The 18,516-nt window shown below is 38.8% G+C and overlaps 1 protein-coding gene across 9 annotated transcripts in view; it reads left to right on the top strand.

Moving 5' to 3' along the window:
* Window positions 1–15,747, top strand: part of SHANK2 (SH3 and multiple ankyrin repeat domains 2) — a 354,838-nt gene extending 339,091 nt beyond the window's left edge. For 6 of the 9 annotated variants that reach the window (XM_037402227.1, XM_037402230.1, XM_037402229.1 and 3 more), the window contains one exon: window positions 10,793–11,465. In XM_037402227.1, the coding sequence (XP_037258124.1) occupies window positions 10,793–11,366 (574 nt within the window). In that variant the 3' untranslated portion in view covers window positions 11,367–11,465. Of the gene's footprint in view, window positions 1–5,234; window positions 5,262–10,792; window positions 11,466–12,017 lie in introns of those variants that run through there. The other 3 variants (XM_037402233.1, XM_037402231.1, XM_037402232.1) reach the window with 3 other exon arrangements.
* Window positions 15,748–18,516: the final 2,769 nt, after the last annotated feature.

Genomic DNA, 18,516 nt, shown 5'->3' with positions numbered 1-18,516 from the left:
GACAAACAATTTTACAGAGGGGAAGAATTTCGTACGTTGACAGCATCTGTGTAGTCTGCACCATAGGACAGGAGCTTTCTTAGTCTTTTCCAACTTCAAAGACAGTTTCCACAAATGTTTCAGTTGTTTTGATGCGAGTTACTTAGATGTATTTTTAAGTATTATTTCTGTCTTTTAAAAAATTTCTTTTAAAATGTGGTGTTAATTTAATTTTTCTTCAGTCCTATAACTTATTGTGGCTTCAGATAGGTGAAAAAAGTGGTTTTGCCTAGGCTTACTCGCATTCACTGTGTGGTGTCGTTTGATTCATGCTGATACCTCTCATAATCCACTTTACCATGAAGTATAAAGCTATCTTAGAAAATCACCCACTGAAATCTCTTTACGCTATTCATGTTACTACTAAAAAGTTAATTTAGCATCTCTACCACTTAGTGTTATGGGGTTTAAGTTCTTACTTTCTGTTGTGCACGCTTATTAGTGAATAGTCTCTGATGTTTACAGGTTCAAGGAGGTGGCCCATTGCTGCCAACAGCAGCATCCCTGATAGCGCAGTGCAATACGTTTGTGTGTAAATGGTTTCTGAAAGGTACTTAATTGATAAGTATCTTACCATAGTCAGACAACATTGGGTAAATATACAAATAATTGTGTAGTCACATTTGTGTGGAATATGGACATGATATGAAATCCACCATTATGGAAAAAAAATATTTTGTTAGTTTTATTGAGAGCCTGGGTATTTCTTTTTGTGGTGTGCAATCGTTTGGCCTTACCTATAGTAGTTAAATGTACCTTTTACTGAAGTATTGCATATGGTTTGGCCTGACTTCATAGAAATGCATTTTTTGCAGAAATGCAGTGCTGACTTTGTTTTTTAAAAAAGGTACCATGTAAGCAAATTTTACTGGAATTATTCTGCTGGATAATAACTAACTCAGCCTTTGAAAAGCTACCGTTCCTTGCATGCATGAAGATAATTTGGTTTTAGGGGAGGTTGGCTCTGTTAATTGCAAAAGTTTACTCATTCAGAAAACAGGGTGATCACAAGCCTCAGCGTCAGGTCATCATATTATTTCCTGCAAGATGGAAGTCATCAAACTGGTGACAGGGAGGTAAGGAGGTTATACAGTTTTTAGAATGAAGGGATGGAAGAAAACCACTGAAATTCCGGAATTCCTGTTAGTGACACTTGACTAAACAGAGTAGAAATTGAGTTGACTGTACAGGAAAAGCCTTAATACATGAAATAAAATGTTACGGAAACTGTGTAAGAAAAACAATATATACTGGCTGCCTGATGAAGACAGTCTTTAAACAAAGTGTGCACAGCAAGTGAACGCTTTTGAGAATACTTCAGGCAAGCATAAAATTACAAGTGCTAAGTTTGAATTTACGTATCTTGTCTTGCAGATGACGCTGACAGTTTCATTTCATATTATTTTTCTCATGCCTTCAAGAATATCATTTCTGCTAGACTTTGATCAGCTTTCTTGTTAAGCTACATGAACATGTTGCCTCTAGCTTCATATGTATAATATTATTTATCATCTTTTATATTTAAACTGATAGCTATTTCCAGGATACAGTAGAGATCTTTAGCATCTCTTTTTTATTAGAAAATAACTGAGGCTAGCGACTACAACATATAGTAAGTATGTCAAAATATTATCATTACTGAGAGGAAAATGAAAAGTAGAAGCAAATAGAGATACATCATTTTTGTCAAAAAACATTTAAACACGTATAAAGGCTGGGGAGAAAATTGAAAATCTATTATATCACTTTATTGGAGAAAAAACCCTGTCATCTAAGCAAGAGTAGTCCCATATGTTTTACATTTTAGAAAATGATCTGACTTGGACAGTGTTAGAAAGTTTTGTTGCTTTTCTGTCCTTTAGCTTTTTTAATTCTTATAATTCAGCTTTGGCAAATTACCTAGTCTTCGTTATGGAATACAGAGACTCAATTTGGAACCAAACCCACAGAAAACATTATTTCAACGTGGCTGAAATCCTACTTCTTTCCTGAAAAGTAAACCCAAACAGGCATCTTTGCAAACTAGAGAGAGGACCTTGGGATAAAACAATACCAAAAGACCTATCAGGTAATAAATAAGAAAAGCTGTCAGTGGCATAGAGCAGCAAAACTCTTGGCTGCTATTTGACTGTGGAAGAAAATGACACCTCCACAGAATTCCCAGTGGGAATGGAAGGTAAGAGAGCTGTACTTCGTTTCCTTCTGTTTTCAAAACTGATATGATTACATAATTTTTTAATTGAAGTGAACTGAAGATACTAAAACGATCAGAAAGGTTACTCAGGATTTCTTTTTTAAGCTAAGTCATAAATCAGACAGCAGAAGAGAGCCAGCTATCTACAGATATTAAAAATATGTTGTAAAAGGTGCTGCAGGCAATTCCTTTTCATCCTCACACGAGTGAGGTAGAGAGTTGTAAATGGAGAAGTTCACTCTTTAGACTCAGAAGTCCTATTTGTAAGCCAGCGGTGGGTTGTTAGGTGGTGTCTGCCCGGCTGCGCCTGTGCCCAGTTCCTGACAGCCCCTGGAGCAAGGCTGGCACCTTCCCCTCTCTCTGACCTTAACCAGCTCCGCGTTCTGCGGATGGATGAGAGAGGATTGATTTCTGTGCTTGCTAAAGAGTATGAAAGAGGGAGCATGTGGCTAATAGCAAAATTAATCACAGTGGAGAAAATGCTCTGATTTCTTTTTGTTGTGCTATGTATGATTATGCCCTGAACTGTCTGCATTAAATTTTACTTCTGTTCTCAAAGGTGCCTGCATAAAAGAGACAGATGCATGGTAAATGCTTCCCAGGCAAACACATTTTTTCAAACTGCTTGTACTCCTGCCTTGTCTTTTAGAAAGTTAAATAAATTACAGCCTTTCTAGCCCAATTGCACAGCTGACACAGTTTTTTACAAAGCTGTCAAATATTGTGACCAAGGAATACCATCTTGCCAAAATGCCATGTATTTAAGCTAATATTTAAATTTTAAAGCTAAATTTCTTAGAGTTTCTTGACTTTTTTTTTCTGATACTGTAAAGCCTAGGACAACCAGTTGTGGAGCTTGTAGCCCTTTTCTGTGAGATAGCATTAGAAAGGGAGCAAGGAATTTTAGCTCATGGAAAGCAGGGATTCTGCTAAACTAAAGAACAACTCGTTAGCTCTGCTAAAGGAAGAGTGCTAAAAAATGAGTACGCCTGTTCATATCCTTCAGCCAAAAAGAAATATTTGGAAGTGTTATAAATAGGAACATAGTTCACAGACTCAGTTGGATTGTCTTCACAGCACTAGCAGCCTGATGAAATTAAAAATAAGTATTTGCTCATAGGGACATACAGGAAGTTATAGCCCAGATAGGGAATCCTAAATATCACTTAAGAGTTACTTTTGCACAGCCAGTAGACATACAATTGTGGTTTGCCCTGTTAGGGTAGCATAGAGGTGAATTAGGTTATAGATAGTTGGGTAATGGCTTGTTACAGAAACCCATAAAAATATCTTCTTTCTGTTTTTGAAAAGTGAAGATTAGGAAGAGATTGTTCTACAGTACTGAGCAGCATTTCTCTCTCAATTATTACATTAAAAAATGACCCTAGAATTGCTTTTTCTCTCTGCACATTGGTTTAGTGATAATTTTACAGTGTATTTATAGTTTTCCTTCGTTCTTATGGAGACACAGAGTTTCAAGATTTTTAACTAGAGCATGGAAATGTTTGTCTGGAAGCCATCTGCTTCTCCAAGGCAGTGACCAACCGTGGGATAGGAAGAAGGATAATGGTAGGGGAAGGAAAATGAGAAAGAAGCAAAAGATTGTGCTTGCTTACTTTGTACTAATCAAAGCATAATTAAAGGGTTTGATCAGAAGTGTTTTGGAACAGAGCTCCAGATCCCACTCCCAATTTTGGCCATCATTTACTTTAAGAAATTTTGGAGATCAGTTCTGGTGACAGATTTTTACCTGGTCTCCCCATGTAGTAGGGCCACACCAGCTGACTGTCACTTCCTCCGTTTGTGCCCATCCTTCCTTACAGAAAAGTTTGGGGGTGTTGGGCTACAGGGCTCCATTTGACCCAAATGCCCTGAACTAAAGCCTCAGTTATGAGCTCTGGTCGCGAATCCCATTTCTGAATTTGGATACGCACAGGTACAGATGGGAAAACCCAGCCCGGGGGAGCCCCACAGCTCGGCAGGTCGTGCTCTGCTGTCAGCCGGTGAGGCGAGGGGGACGGGGATGGGTGATGGTAGTATCGACTATGATGCTATAAATATAGTGGTGCTATAAATTCACTTGAAAGGCTACTGACTTTTACGTGGAGCTGATAAAAGAAATGGAGAGAAGACTAATGCAGGGGTTTTTATCAGGTTAAGGGAGGAGTGCTCGCTCTGTCTGTGAACCCAGCAGTCGCTTAGCAACATAATGATCAAGTGCAAGCCTGTGAGATCGACTGAATAATGTCAGCGTGATTAATGCAGAATAGACCCAGTGGCTGCAAAGGAGAAAAACCACAGCCCCCAGTGAAAACAGCATCCTTCCACCTCAACTCCAGTGTACTAGTAAGGAATAATGAACAGCAACTGCTGCTGCGCTCTACCATCACCATACCAAAATGATCAATAGCTTTGCCATAGGGAGAAACTATTTCTGTTTCAGATGGTGCTTATGTTTCTCCAGCTGCATTTGCACCATGTCCCTGTGGCCTCTGGGGCAGGTTGGGTGTCACTCCTAGTAGTGGGAAATGCTCATGATAAATGTGGGAGTGATGAAGGATGCTTAACCATGCAGGATCGAGTCCTTTAAGAAAAATAACCTGTATTGTGTTGGCATAACAAGTTTTAAAAGTGAAACTGCCTATGGTCAGGGTTTTTCTCCATCTCTGATTTTTTTTTTATATTATCTGGAAAAGTTCCTGGTATTTCACAAACAGGTAAGGCAGAACTGAACTGAGTAGCAAGTCCTGCACAGGGGCTGATCCTACATTTGATTTATTGTAAAGGATGTCTGGATTTCACAGATGATGAAATATGTATCTGCTGGGATAATTCTCAAGCCTTGATTTTTCACTTTACTGCTGTCCCATTAGATTCATTTCATGTTGTTAACCGTTTGTCAGCCAATATCACGGGATTGCTTGCTTTGTCCGTAATTTTTGCAGTGTTTCAGTCATTCCATTTTGTCATTTTTATTTGCTGTCATGACTGCTGTTGTCAGAAGAGGGTCATGCTGAAGTACCATGAAGTAAGTGACGACCATTAAGCATAGAGTATTCTGTGTTGTACATTCTGCTTCTTTTTAATGCTCACTCATTGTTATTGCATTTTAGTGATTTTGGTGTTGACTTCGTTACAAAGTACAATGATTTCATTACAAAGTACAATGTGGATTAGACCATCCTAATCCAGAAATGGTAGCCATTCTAAAACCAGAAATAGTTCTCAAGCTGAAAAAAGAAGCGACTTCCATCAGAGAAGTATTCAGCAAATGTTTTGATAACATGAGCACTCAAGACCAGATTCCTGAACCTAGGTCTGAGCACCTAAATAAGTTTTTCAATTGTGTCCACATTCTGCTGGATTTGTGGAGGTGGAGGAGAGGGGAGGGATGATTAGTGCTGTTTTACATACCTATGGGAGGTTAAAAGTAAAGACAAACTAGCCCTTGAAATAATCAAGGTCTGCTGCGGTCATCACAGTCGAGTCTTTCATCCTTGGAAGCTGTGGGTTTTCCCCCTTTCTCCTTTCAGCTTCCCTTGACCTTTTTTCCTGCAGCTCTTCAAGGAGAGAGGGCTGAGGTTGTCTCCTGGTCCTCTGCCCCTCATCAACACCATTCCTTTACTGCCAGTTTCCAGGCATTTGTGCCATTTACATGGAAACTGTTGTTCTTGAGCACACTCCCACAGACCTTAATGAATATTCTTCACTCCAACCAGAGTGTTACTTGCAATAGGCAGTAACCATTTCTCAGTTCTTCTCAGTAAAATAACACTATTATAAGAAGCTCTGTATCCTGCCAGTCATCACATCAGCCCTTGTTCTTAATCTTCCCCCAAACAGACAATTATTGTCTTACTTTCCTACCATACAATTTTCCTTTGACAATCCAAAAATAAAGTAAAAATATTATAAGAGATAAAGGCAAAGTTTGGGGTCTGTGTTCTCAAAAATCTGTAAAAAGTTAATTTCTCGCAGTGCCTTTATGTAGAGACTCATTTCACTCACTAGTTTTCTTGGTGGTTAAGATTTTTTCCTCTAATACAAAGATCTTTGTCAGAAACAGCAAATCTTTTGGCAAGTTGCAGGATAAAACAGCTCCTATGAGAGCATGATAGTTGTTTTGTTTTTTACATGGGAGGCTCCTAGGAGCTGGTGCAGTGTGCCATCTTTCACTGGTTTGCTTCTGATATTAAGTTAACAGTAAATTTGAATCCTGCAAATCTAATTTAAAGTCTAAAAGAATTTCTTGCCTACAAGCTGTGTCGATGACTTTTATACTTGGAGGCTGCATCATTGTGACATAGGAATTATATATTGTGATTTTAATATGAGGCAACATAATGGGCATTGCAATCAGTGCAGTCTTACAGCAGCAAATGTTTGTAAATTACTGCCATATGCTGATACTAATAGAGCAAATTCTATTTAAAATAATTATCAGACTTTTCACCTTTTTAAAATGAAATTTGGGGTTAGGTAGGTTTAATATGGATTTAATCTGTTTAGTGTAACAGATGATCAAATCAGGCATGAGAAATTGCTCTTATTAAAAATCTGGAAATCCCACAACACAACAAAAACATGCCGGCTCTCCAGCTGGAATGCGCTTGCTCCTTATTGACCAGGATACCAATCAACCGTAAAATGCAAGACAGCTAATGGTTTCAAGGCTGTATCTGCATCACAGATTGTATTGGAGATGGCATAAATTATAATTTAGGATGCATAGGCATTACACAAATAAGCATGTGTTTTTCTTTGATTACAATTACAGTACAACAGTCTCTGTAACATGCTGGAGGGCACACGGCAGGTAAAAGAAAGGGAAAAAATGAGTCTTGGAATAGAAGATTTCAACCTGAAAGCCGGAAAATGCAACTGTGGGCTTCAGCAGACTTGCATGACCTTCAGGAGGGCTGTGTCTGTGCCACGAGGCTGCGGAGCTGGTAGCAGAGCGGGCTGAAGCACAGCAGCTGGGAACCAAGCGCATACTCAGGCTTGCAGGGTGCTGAATAATTCTGGAGGCAGCAGTGACCTCAGGTTGCTGTGGTTCAGACTCGTCCTAAACAGGACTGCTGTTGCAGCAGTGAGGACACATACTGACTCACAGACTTGTCTGTGTTCCCAAGAACTTTCTTGAAGAAGGTGTGTTCCTGTAGGATCAAGGCTGTTAATGCTAACGTGCTCTGAGCTTTCTGATAAAAGGGTTAATACTTAAGACAGGTTCAGTACTGATGTGGCTACAAACTGAGATGGTATTGAAACTTCATTAATCAGCTAAAATTAAAAAAAAAATCTTATCATTGTTCCAAAGATGTATTTTAACAGTCAGTAGTCCAGAACCTATGGCTTGAAAAAAGCAAAATGCCCGCAGATACTTTAATATTGCTTGTAGCCATGCAAAGCCATTACTTTGATCCAGGCTGACAGAAAGCAAAGTGCAACGTGGCCTGTGTTGCTTTGCTCACCCAGTATTACTGCCCGTGGCTCCAAGAAGGTTAGGTAACACTAGTCTAAGGAATACTTAAAATAAGAGCACACAGTTTACTTTGCGGGATTTTGTTTTACTGACTTAATATACTTTCTTTAAAGGAACAGTGACAGTGGTTTCCTGAGCCAGGATGAACAGGGAGTCTATGAAAGGAACAATACAGAGAAACAGCAGCAAAAGTGAGTTACAAAGCAGAAGGTGTGCACTGAGCCTGGAGTTGTCAGTCAAGTAACAGAAGTGATCTTTCAGCATCTAGCGCAATAGAAGATAGATTTTCATCATCCATTTGATATTGCCACAATGGGTGTGAATAAAACCGTAAATTCTAGTATTTGCAAGACAGGAAAGTTAAGTAAAAGGGTAACAGAGAGATGGGGAGATACTTCCACATTCATACAAAACTTGTCCTGCTCTTCTCACAAGCACTAGGACGGCATTAGCCCAGCCTTTTTCAAAGTAGGTCTTTTGTTGATTTAAAATTCTATCATGCCTTATTAAAATACATGAGACTCCTGAGTTGAAGTAGGTAGGAATAACTTGCTCCCCTTGGTTAGCAGGGTTGAATAGTTTCTTGCCATAGACGTTTTATTTGTAAGAATGCTTAGCTCCAGTCCTGGAAGACAACAAGAGCCATTAAGCTCCAAAAAAAATAACAGGAAACACTCAAAACCTTGCCAAATATTTCCTTTCTTTGTTAAATTACAAAGACCTAAGTGCTAAAAGTGTTGTTCCTACTGTTTTAAGTGAAGTACCAATCTTTCAACTCTCAAAAAGATCTCCCCTGTTCCTATTGAAATATATGGAACAATTTATGGGAAAACAGTGGGACTGCTCATGTGAACAACATGTACGTTCTCCAAAAAGTTATTCTTAGTGCTTTACTAATAACAAGGTATTGGAGCTTCATTTGAATGAGACTCGCTGTGGTACAAGCATGCTCTGAATCTTGGTGTAGCAGTGCTGTAGGTTACCTGATATCTAGGTTTGTTAATTATGTGCCACAGCCCCAGACAAGATGCAGGGAATATGTAGCTACCAGGGCTCACAACAGCCAGGTGCAAAGCAAGGAAACACTGAAGAAGGTCTCCAGTTCAGCACTACCAGGACCACAGTAAGGTTCATACGAGACAAAGGGATGAATAGCCCATTGTCAGTGCCTCAGGTTAGCTTCCTGCATTTGTCCCTCTTGGTAAGGGATGAGTACTTCACAGGGGGAATGGGTTAGGGTAGATGATGAGAAAGTGCTGGTACCACCATCGTCTTCTTTGAGATTTTAACCACTCTTCTGTTCAGGATGCGGGTGACCAAAGACAAGTCACTCCCCTTCCGTGGATGTTCACAATCACATTGCACTGGGGAGCAGACCCAGCAAGACAGGACAACCCAGCATGCTATGTCCTCCTTCCCAGCAGTCGCAGCACTCCAAAGGGAGGAGCAAAGCTGTCGTGATTACCTAAGGCAGAGGAGCATGAGAGGGCCTCTCATTTATAAAAAGGATCTAGCGGTGAGGGACATCCTTCAGAGGGAACAGATGTGGGGTTTGACCTCTGCTGTGTGAATCATTTTTGCTACTTCGTTTGGTGACAATTAACACAAAATCTTTAAGCAATGACTTAGGAAGAGACCAGTTTCTTCCATAACAGCATTTTAAATACAGCAGCTCTAGAACCATGCTATTTCTTTGGCTCCATAAGATCATTTCTGCACAGTGGTGAATCTGCATTATTAATTAAAGCGTTTGTATCTGACATCGTGCACCCAAGTCATCATCAGTTCTGCCCTGGCATGGCAGGTCAGGCCTGGGGACAATCTGCACTCAGATACAGAGGGCTTCAGTCAAGGTCTGGGTTAGAAATCTAAGTATGGCATCCTCCAGGTCATCCTCTGGAGTCTGTGACTTCGCTTCAAGGAGAAATAAATCCTTCCTTTGGTCTGGAAGTGCCTGAAATTAGTTGTCTGAAGGTTTTCCTACTTGGCAAGGTATTTTAAAGTGAAAAACTCCGAAGGATAAGGTACCCAGGGGTTCTGTGGAAGATCCTCAAGTGTGGAGGCTGACTGGCAGACATTTCTCGTAAGAAGTAAGGGCTGTGGTGTTAAGCCTTTCATGATATGAACAGACCTGAACCTGGATCTTCTGCTTCTAAATTTGTTCTATAGCCAGTAGACAAAAGCAGATTCATCTGCTCCTTCACCCACGCTGTCAGCCCTGGCATCAGAGCTGCCCTCTCGGCAAGTTTCATGCCTGCTTGGTTTGTAATCTCACTTTTCCTTTAGGCAAGAGAGAGGTGCCAGTGACTTGATCGTAACTACATCACCTCTGGGCATGCACAGTAACAAGAATTTTGTCTCCTTAAGTTTTGTAGTGAAACTGCCACAGTATAATTTCTGTGTAGAAGGAAATGGACACAGAAGACCTTTTATGAACCTTAGGACTGTTATATTTTTGAAGCATGAAAAGGCCAGCTGAACAGAAAGGGAAATAAGAGGTGCTTGCAGAGCATGTTCCGTGAACAAATGGGAATACAAACAGATCCTAAAATGCAAATGTACTGTAAAATTCACTGTGTAGATGCCCAAAGATCCAAAATCCAATGCTTCCAGTACTTTCTGTAATTACTATTATTAGCTATGTTACCTAACTATGTGTAAAACTGGTAGGTTAAAACTGAAATGAAAGATCCCCCCCTATGCACAGTGAAGCGAGGTTCAACTCATGATTGCTCTTCATGGGGAGCACAAAGTGCTCGTGTGCTTATTCCACTCGGTGTTTCCTATTTAACCATGAGTTAATTTGGCGTGGCCTCAAAAAGGAAGAATGTGCTCTGGAAAGTGTTTTTCTGACCTGCTCATAAGGAAAGGTTTTGTTTTTAACTATGGCTTACCATTGATGATTGTTTTATGGAAAAGATTTAATGATACCGTCTTAGTACTTTTAACCTGATGTTGCTCATTAAAAAATGAAAAATTTCAAGCTTTCCAAAACCGTATTTACCACATGTTGATATGGACAACCTTTCAGCTGGTGGCTGATATACCTAACTTACCATGTCTGTTTACAATTTCAGGAGCACGGAAGTCATGAGTACTGTCTCAGGTACACGAAGTACAACAATCACTTTTACTGTCCGACCTGGAACCAGCCAGCCGATCACACTGCAGAGCAGGTCCCCAGACTATGACAGTAGGACCTCAGGAGCAAGACATGCTCCAAGCCCTGTGGTTTCACCAACAGAGATTAATAAAGACATCATGCCTGCTCCTCTGACTGCTTCTGCTTCAGCTTCATCTCCTTCTCCAACTTTGTCCGATGTATTTAGCCTACCCAGCCAGCCCCCTTCAGGGGACTTATTTGGCTTGACCACAGGGCGCAGCAGGTCTCCTTCTCCCTCAATATTACAACAGCCAATCTCAAATAAGCCTTTTACAACTAAGCCTGTCCACCTGTGGACTAAACCAGATGTGGCAGATTGGTTGGAAAGTCTAAACTTAGGTGAACATAAAGAAACATTTATGGACAATGAAATAGATGGCACTCATTTACCAAATCTACAAAAGGAAGATCTGATAGACCTTGGAGTGACTAGAGTTGGGCACAGAATGAACATAGAAAGAGCTTTGAAACAGCTGCTGGACAGATAAGAATAGCTATTTTGCCTCACAAACTTCTGTTGATAACTAGAGATGGGCTGGTACTGAAATACCCCAAATGCCTTGTCTGTCTGCGAGTGCCAGCAAAATTGGGGGGGGGGGATGGGGGGGGACAGGGACGGGACGGGGGACACCAGTTCAATTCCTGGTACTCAGGTAATGCAGACTGTGCTACATGCCCAAACATAAATCTAAATATGTTACGCAAGTGGGGCCATTTTATTTCAAAGTTGTGGGGAGATACGAGAGAGAGAGAGAGAGAAAATTGTTAACTTCAAAAATACTATCTCTTGATAATGCCCTTCTGCTGGGACCATTACATACCACTTTTCTTTCGATTTAAAATTGCCAGCGTTTCATTTTTTTATTGAAAAGCACTGTCTACTCTTCCTGACATTCAGTCTCCGAGCAGGCTTCCTTCCCCAACCCTTAGTTCGTTTTAAGAGGACAGATTGCTTCATTACCATTCAAACCCGTTTTTATTAGTAGCAGAGGCACAATATTGAGACAGGTGCAGGGGTTCATAATACTGGTTTTTACTAGTTTAGCTCTGATTTTTTGGCAGTGAAGCTGGTTGTTCTGCTGGAATTAGTTCAAAGGTAACCTTGCTCTGTTTTACCTGGTATTTCTTTATTTCTGCAGTTATATTTAGCACTCTTCCAAGGTGGCAGAACAAGTTCAATACGTGCTCCATTGACTTGACCTGTAAGATGATGCAGACGTTGCATAAAAAACTGAGGAGGAACGCACACTTAGAGGTACAACAAAATGAAGCTAGTTTGAACCTGAGACCCCCCAGTTTTCAACCAGCTAAACTACTGCTAAGTTGCAATATGAACTCTACGAGACAGTAAAAATTTGGGGTTATGTACAGACACGTCTTTTGGACTTCACAGTCAGATACTTGAATACGCTGAACCCTGGGAGATGCTGTTTAATTCAGTGAGTGGTAAGTGCTTAGCTATTTTGAACATCGGGCCAAGAAAGAAGAAAAAGATAGATGAATGTTCCCATTGAAGTCAGTGGGAAGATTGCCAGTATTTTAAGTGAGAGAGGGACTTCAGCCTGTTAGCAGAAATGGGAATGTTTCAGCTTCTAAAAAAAAAATAAATAAAAAAATGAAAAAGGTAAAAAGGTAATGCCAAGATGGAAAGAGGTGTATAGCGTCTCGGAATGCATGTGTTCCAAGGGCCAGGGGAGGTGGGGAGGTATCCAGTTTCTCATTTTTATCGCTGTTAACAGGTTTTGGCTTCTTGACAAGGGCAGCAGACTGAGCACTTCAGGGGGAGCTGGATGCTGCCCATCAGCCACCAGTGATTTCTTTGCACGGCTGTTAGTGAGGTCTCAGGAGAGGTGTGTGCACCCTGCTAGAAAGCGGGTGGCTGTGGCCAAGCATGGGCTGGGTGCTGGGGTAACAGAGCTCGAGAGCTTTCCAGGAGACTTCAGTCAGCAGGGGAGAAACACACAGATTTGGTTAATCTGACTTTTTTTTCTTCCTTTTTTTTTTAAAGTTAACAAGTCTCTCTCTGCATGTTTGAACTCCCCTTGTAATTAACACCTCTTAATATCTGTGAGTTTTGTAGCTCTTTATTGACATAATATTCAAGATGTTCAAGGTGGGTAAATTGTGTGTGGATGGCTAGACTGCCTACCTACCATACTTTCAGGTTCTCTTACATTTTGCAAGGTACCTGAACTTTCTTTCCTTGATATGGTCCTTGATATGGTCCAGCCTATCTCTAATTTTTTTATTGTGATTATTTTTGCTCACAAACAAGTGTCTAATTAGGTCTGCAACAGCCCTAGTATGAGTACATAAAGTTTAGCATTTTAAATATCTTTCTTTACTGCAAGTTTAAATAGTTGTACAGATAGTTTATAAGCACAATATTTTAAGAAAATAAGTGGCTGGTCTACTGGGCAGCCTTTGTGCCACTTCAGTGCTAGAAAGTTAAAAACATTAAAAAAAAAAAACAAACAAAAAAACTTTTGTGGTTTACTACTATTTCTGTGGAATAATTATAAAGTCTTGACCTTTTTAAAATCAACCTCATTTGGATGCATCTGAACCAGCAGAGCTGTGTTATATTTTCTATCTTTGCTAGAACTTCTACAAAGGAGGATGAATATTTCTTCAAAAGTGGTTATAGTTACCAACGCATTGGATACTCGTAAAAAGCAACTTATTTAGCCTCCTGCCCCCTTTACGGAACAACAAATCTTTTGACTTAACATCTGTTACTACACTATATTTGTATTTGAAAGTTCCAAGTAATCTTGTAATAAATTTCAAGTACTAAGGCATTTTACTTTCAGGAGTACTGAATTTTTCCATAGGTGGTGTAGAAAATGGCAGTTTCATTCAGATAGTCAATACAGGCAACTTGAGGCCATCAAATACTTTCAGAAGTATAAAAATGGTAATTTAGCCATCATTGTCTTCCATTTGGTGATATGACAGAATTCAGTAAATAAACCACTAATGCCATGCTCTTTTTTTGTTTCTTTGGGTACAGTTGATATTACCTCTATAAACATGTGCCAGAAAATAACATTAGAAAATACAGTAGTAAAAGAAAACGTAGAAGTTGACTTTTAAGCTGCTTTTTAATCACAACCTTCTTGTTGAATTTACGTTGAACGAGTGCTGACATACACGGTAAATTACAGTAATCCCTTTCTTACACAGGTGTGTTTCTTGCTCATGTATCTTTTCAGGTACTGAAAGACTAGGTACAATACAATTAGTAGAAAAGAGGTTTAACACATTAAAGAGCTAATGAATAGTTATTTTTTACATTGTGTCTTACAAAGTAAAGGTAAGGAGACCTGAGAGGACCTACTTTCACCAATAAAATACACCTCTGCCAAGATGAATTGGTCTCTAGCTCTGTGTGATGATTTTGCTACAGAAAGCAATAGTAACAGATACGACGTTGCCTCCGAGTATTTTCATCAGTCTGGAAATGTTGGGGGGAGGAGAGAAGACCCATTTATTTCATGCTACTATGATAGTGAAAAAAAGTTGTTAGAGATCTATGAAATATGTTATGATATTCTGGGTTTTAGGATCAACTTTTGTTTATATACTGTAATTTAAATAAATTGCATTTACATGCCTAGTTTCTGTAATATTTGTGTATACAATACCAAAATCTTACAAGATGTAAATTGTGTATAACTGCACAGACTCCTTTCCCTAGGTGTCTGAGAACATTTTCAGTTTAATTCATATATTATAAAATGACTAGATGTGACTGTTGATTTACAGAATTTACATATCACAAAAGTTAATTATTTGTGGTACTTAAGTTAATAAAAATAGTGATTATTTTTTTTTCTCAGTTCTTAAAAAGCATTACCCAGTTGATCTGGCGATGATTATGTGTATGAGCCACAAATATTGACAATTTTTCCATTACATTTTTTCTTTTCTTTTCTAGATATTAATATGTTTCTCGCTATAGTTTGTGTAACAACTTGTGTTCACGTTATCTATGTTGCTGTAATTTTTGTGCTTTAATTCCTCTTATTTCAACTGATTAAAAAATCAAGCTCCTGTAACTTGCACTTTTCCCCAATCCTTAATACTCTTGTATGGCAACCAAAATTACTGTAAGAAATAAATATAATATTGCACTAAGGTTGTGGTTCTGTTTGCAAACAGAGAACACTGTCTGAATTTTTATTAAAAAAAAAGTTGCCAAAAAACTTGCAATCTGATGTTATTGAAAGTGCATAAAATGCTTTAACAAAATGTAGGTAGAATTAAGGCAAAATAATTGATTTATTGTTGGGAAAAACATTTCCTTTTTATTTCTTCTTTTTGGTTAAAGCATTTTTTATGCCGAACGTTAGTGCATTTGCTGAATTTCAGATTCATGTTTGAAATTTGAAAAGTAAAAATTTTCAGCCAGAGGGAGAAAAATACATATCTATTTGCCTTAAGGTGGATTTCTAATATTCGTTGAATATTTTTTTCCTTGGCTGAGCGTGTGTGTGGGGATGCATGCTCTGAACTTAGTACTACTGGTCATATAAGGCACTCGATTCTGGATCTGTTCTGCAATTTAATAAGGGACTGAAAAGTTGGGGGGGGCGGGGGGGGGGGCTGGAGTTTTTGTAGGGCAGAGTAGCTTTACAGAGGAAAGGAGACAGTGCTCCTGATCAGACTCTGTGCATCTTGTGACTAAAAAAATGTACCAGCAGGGTATATTTGTACTGTGAATAAACAAGGCTTAAAATAGAAAACATAAGGAAACAATTCACATCTTCTTTTGGCTTAATTTAAAAATTTGTTTTTCTATCTTTAAATGGTGATGCAATGAAGAATTTATTTTCTAAGATATTGGAATAAATGCCTAGAACTGTTGCCATTTGGTTTCATATGTTCCTTAACTGTTATTCTCTTCTCAGATGTTGTTCTAGTTCATCATTTTTGTAGTTACCTATTATTTCTCTCATATTTTTCCAACAACAATTACTTGGCAGCTTTGTTTTGTTAAAAAAGATAGAAGAAAAAAAAAAAGGGGGGGGGGTTTGTTGTTTTTTTTTAATTTCAGGTATTGTGGCAATCCAGTGATAAACATCTGTGTATCTAAATAAAGTCAGGTATTTACAGTGCAAAACAAAGAGTGCTTTGCAATTGTCAATGTCTTGTTGGTCAAAGAAATGAGAAGATCTGATCATTGCTGTTGTAGCATACGTTGTATCAATGTGTTGTGTTTTGTTTCGTTCTTGGTTTTCTGTATTTTTTCTGCATTTCATGGTCTTTCATTCCTTTTGTCCAAAACCATGAAAAAAATACCAGTAGCTATGATGGGCTATCCAGATAGCACGATTGTAACAATAATTCAGAACATGTGGGTTTAAAAAAAAACAAAACACGTGCCTTATGATTTTCAACCTGGATCAACTACACTGTATTTAACATAAAGAGCTTTATCCTCAAGGTGTTACAGTACCTGACAAAAAGAGCTTGTAGTGCTGGTTTTTTGAAGTGAGAAGTCCATGTCACTGCATTAGGAAAATGGTTAGAAAAAACTGAAATTATTTACATCTTATTTGGAAACATTTTCAGCATTATGAGACTGATTTGAGTCCTCTATTAAAATCACGTAAATGAGGGGGGAAACAATGAAATGAGACTGTTATTTTGGGTTCAGTTTACTACCATAAATACTTGCTTGGTTATTCATGTAGTTGACATGTACTGTACTTCACAGACAAGGTAACAATAACAAATAAACCATGTGGACTTAATGTTTTTAAGTCTGAAACTAACTGGTTCTATAGCGCTGACATCTAGTGGGATTTGATGGACATAGTCTCAGAGCAATATAAGATCTTTTAAAATATGTATTTATTTTAAACAATTGTCATTCTTTCTACAAGAAGTCATTTTAGCAAATTTTTTATTGTTGTAAGTTGGCCTGAATATTTAAGTCAGAAAAAAAGGCTGACTGTATAATTACACAAATTATACACTGAATGAGAAATCTTTAAAGAAACGTAATGTGTTTTCTAGTTTGTACGTGGTTATGTTTTATCAATTTTATGTTTTGAATGTTAGCATCTCCATATGATCCTTCATCTGCATCAAGCATGTTTTTTAATGAGAATATAGTTTTTGTCTCCAGTGCTGTAAATCTTGGACTGCTTTGAATAATTTCAAACGTTGCAAGCTGATGAATGGCAGATATCTCAGATCCAAACTGCAGAAGAGCGCAAGGTATTTAGGTTAGGAATTAGTTCAGAGTAGCTGGTGGGTTATTTCCCAGATGTACTTGCAGAACTGAAGTTTGGTTTCTCAAGTAAAATTTAAGTTTTTCCTCAGGACTAATGCTAGAAGGAATACGTGCACGTGTGTGTGAGTTCTTGTATGCTTTTAATGTAAAGGTTCTTGGACAGCATTAGAAATTAATGTACAAATAGGACACCAGTGTTGCATGTGCTTTAAAATGTATTGGAATAAATGTTGCAGTGTACCTTTTTGCTTTGAAAATCTGAAGAGAATACAATATACAGAAATCTCAAAATGTAATTCATGTTTTAATGGGTTATTTTCCACTGATATTTTTGCATTATTTAATTGTCTCCACGCTCCCGGCTTCCTTATATAGTTAAAAGCAGTTTAAAGCAATTTCTTGTAACTTCTGACAAAAAGACTCGTTATGTCTGAAACTGAGATTTGGGGAGAGGAGATAACCTCTCTGCTGCACGGCCTTCTGAAACCTTTGATTCACTTTTCTTAAGGATGTTCTTCAAACAAATCCTGAGGGAAGCGTTGCCTCCTTACTGGGATGGAAAGGATTCACAGCTCCCGAAACAGGCGCTCGGTTGCCCATAATGAATTTTGAGAACTGCCAAGCCTGGCACTCCCTACCGAACCTGCCCCCTAGGAAATATTTCGGGAGGAACGACTGTGCCCGTCTCATTCATTTGTCAATTTGTTTTGACCTTGTTGGTGCATCTTGAAGTCTCAGCTGAAGCTGGTCTCAGACCTTCTCAGATGTGCGTGGTGAAGTCGAGGTGAGAGCTCTTAGGTCTCTCGTTGGAAGGGAACAGATAGAAAGGTGCTTGAGGCAGAGCCTGAAGTGTTGTTTACTTGTTCTCCCACAGGCAGTATTGAAAAATGAACAAAAATAACTTCTTTTATATCTGGACATAGTAAAATTTGAGCTCTGTGTCTAATTGTGCCCCAAAATGCTATTGTGTTTAGAATTCTATTTCTTACTGCAAGCCATGCTGTATCCCCTGTTCTGCTTTTGCTCTGTCTCAGCAGGTGTCTGCCTTTACAAAGCGGTGGATGTTAGTTTTATGGTGTGCAACATCCTGGAGGTCTATTTAATTCACCTGTAAGACTTTAGAGTGACCTCTAAAGTGGCTGATTACATGCTGTACATTTCACCTGAGGTTATCTGAAATCTCTAATAATGCTGATTTTCTGCATTACAGAGAAGACATGAAACAAGTGTAGTTGACTTCCAGAAGATACTTGGCCATTTTTAGAAAATGAGTTTTCTTTCAGAGAAGATTTCTTCACGTGCTATGTGTACTCAAAGCAGATCATTTAAACACCTTGCCTTTTAGTCTAGCATTTCTGCACACATCCTCGCGCAGACGGCTGTTTTCATACCAG

This window comes from Falco rusticolus, chromosome 10 (genome assembly GCF_015220075.1).
Source record: "Falco rusticolus isolate bFalRus1 chromosome 10, bFalRus1.pri, whole genome shotgun sequence".
Lineage (NCBI taxonomy): Eukaryota > Metazoa > Chordata > Aves > Falconiformes > Falconidae > Falco > Falco rusticolus.
Note: the sequence above shows the minus strand (reverse complement) of the source record. Positions and strands in the feature narration are given on the sequence as shown.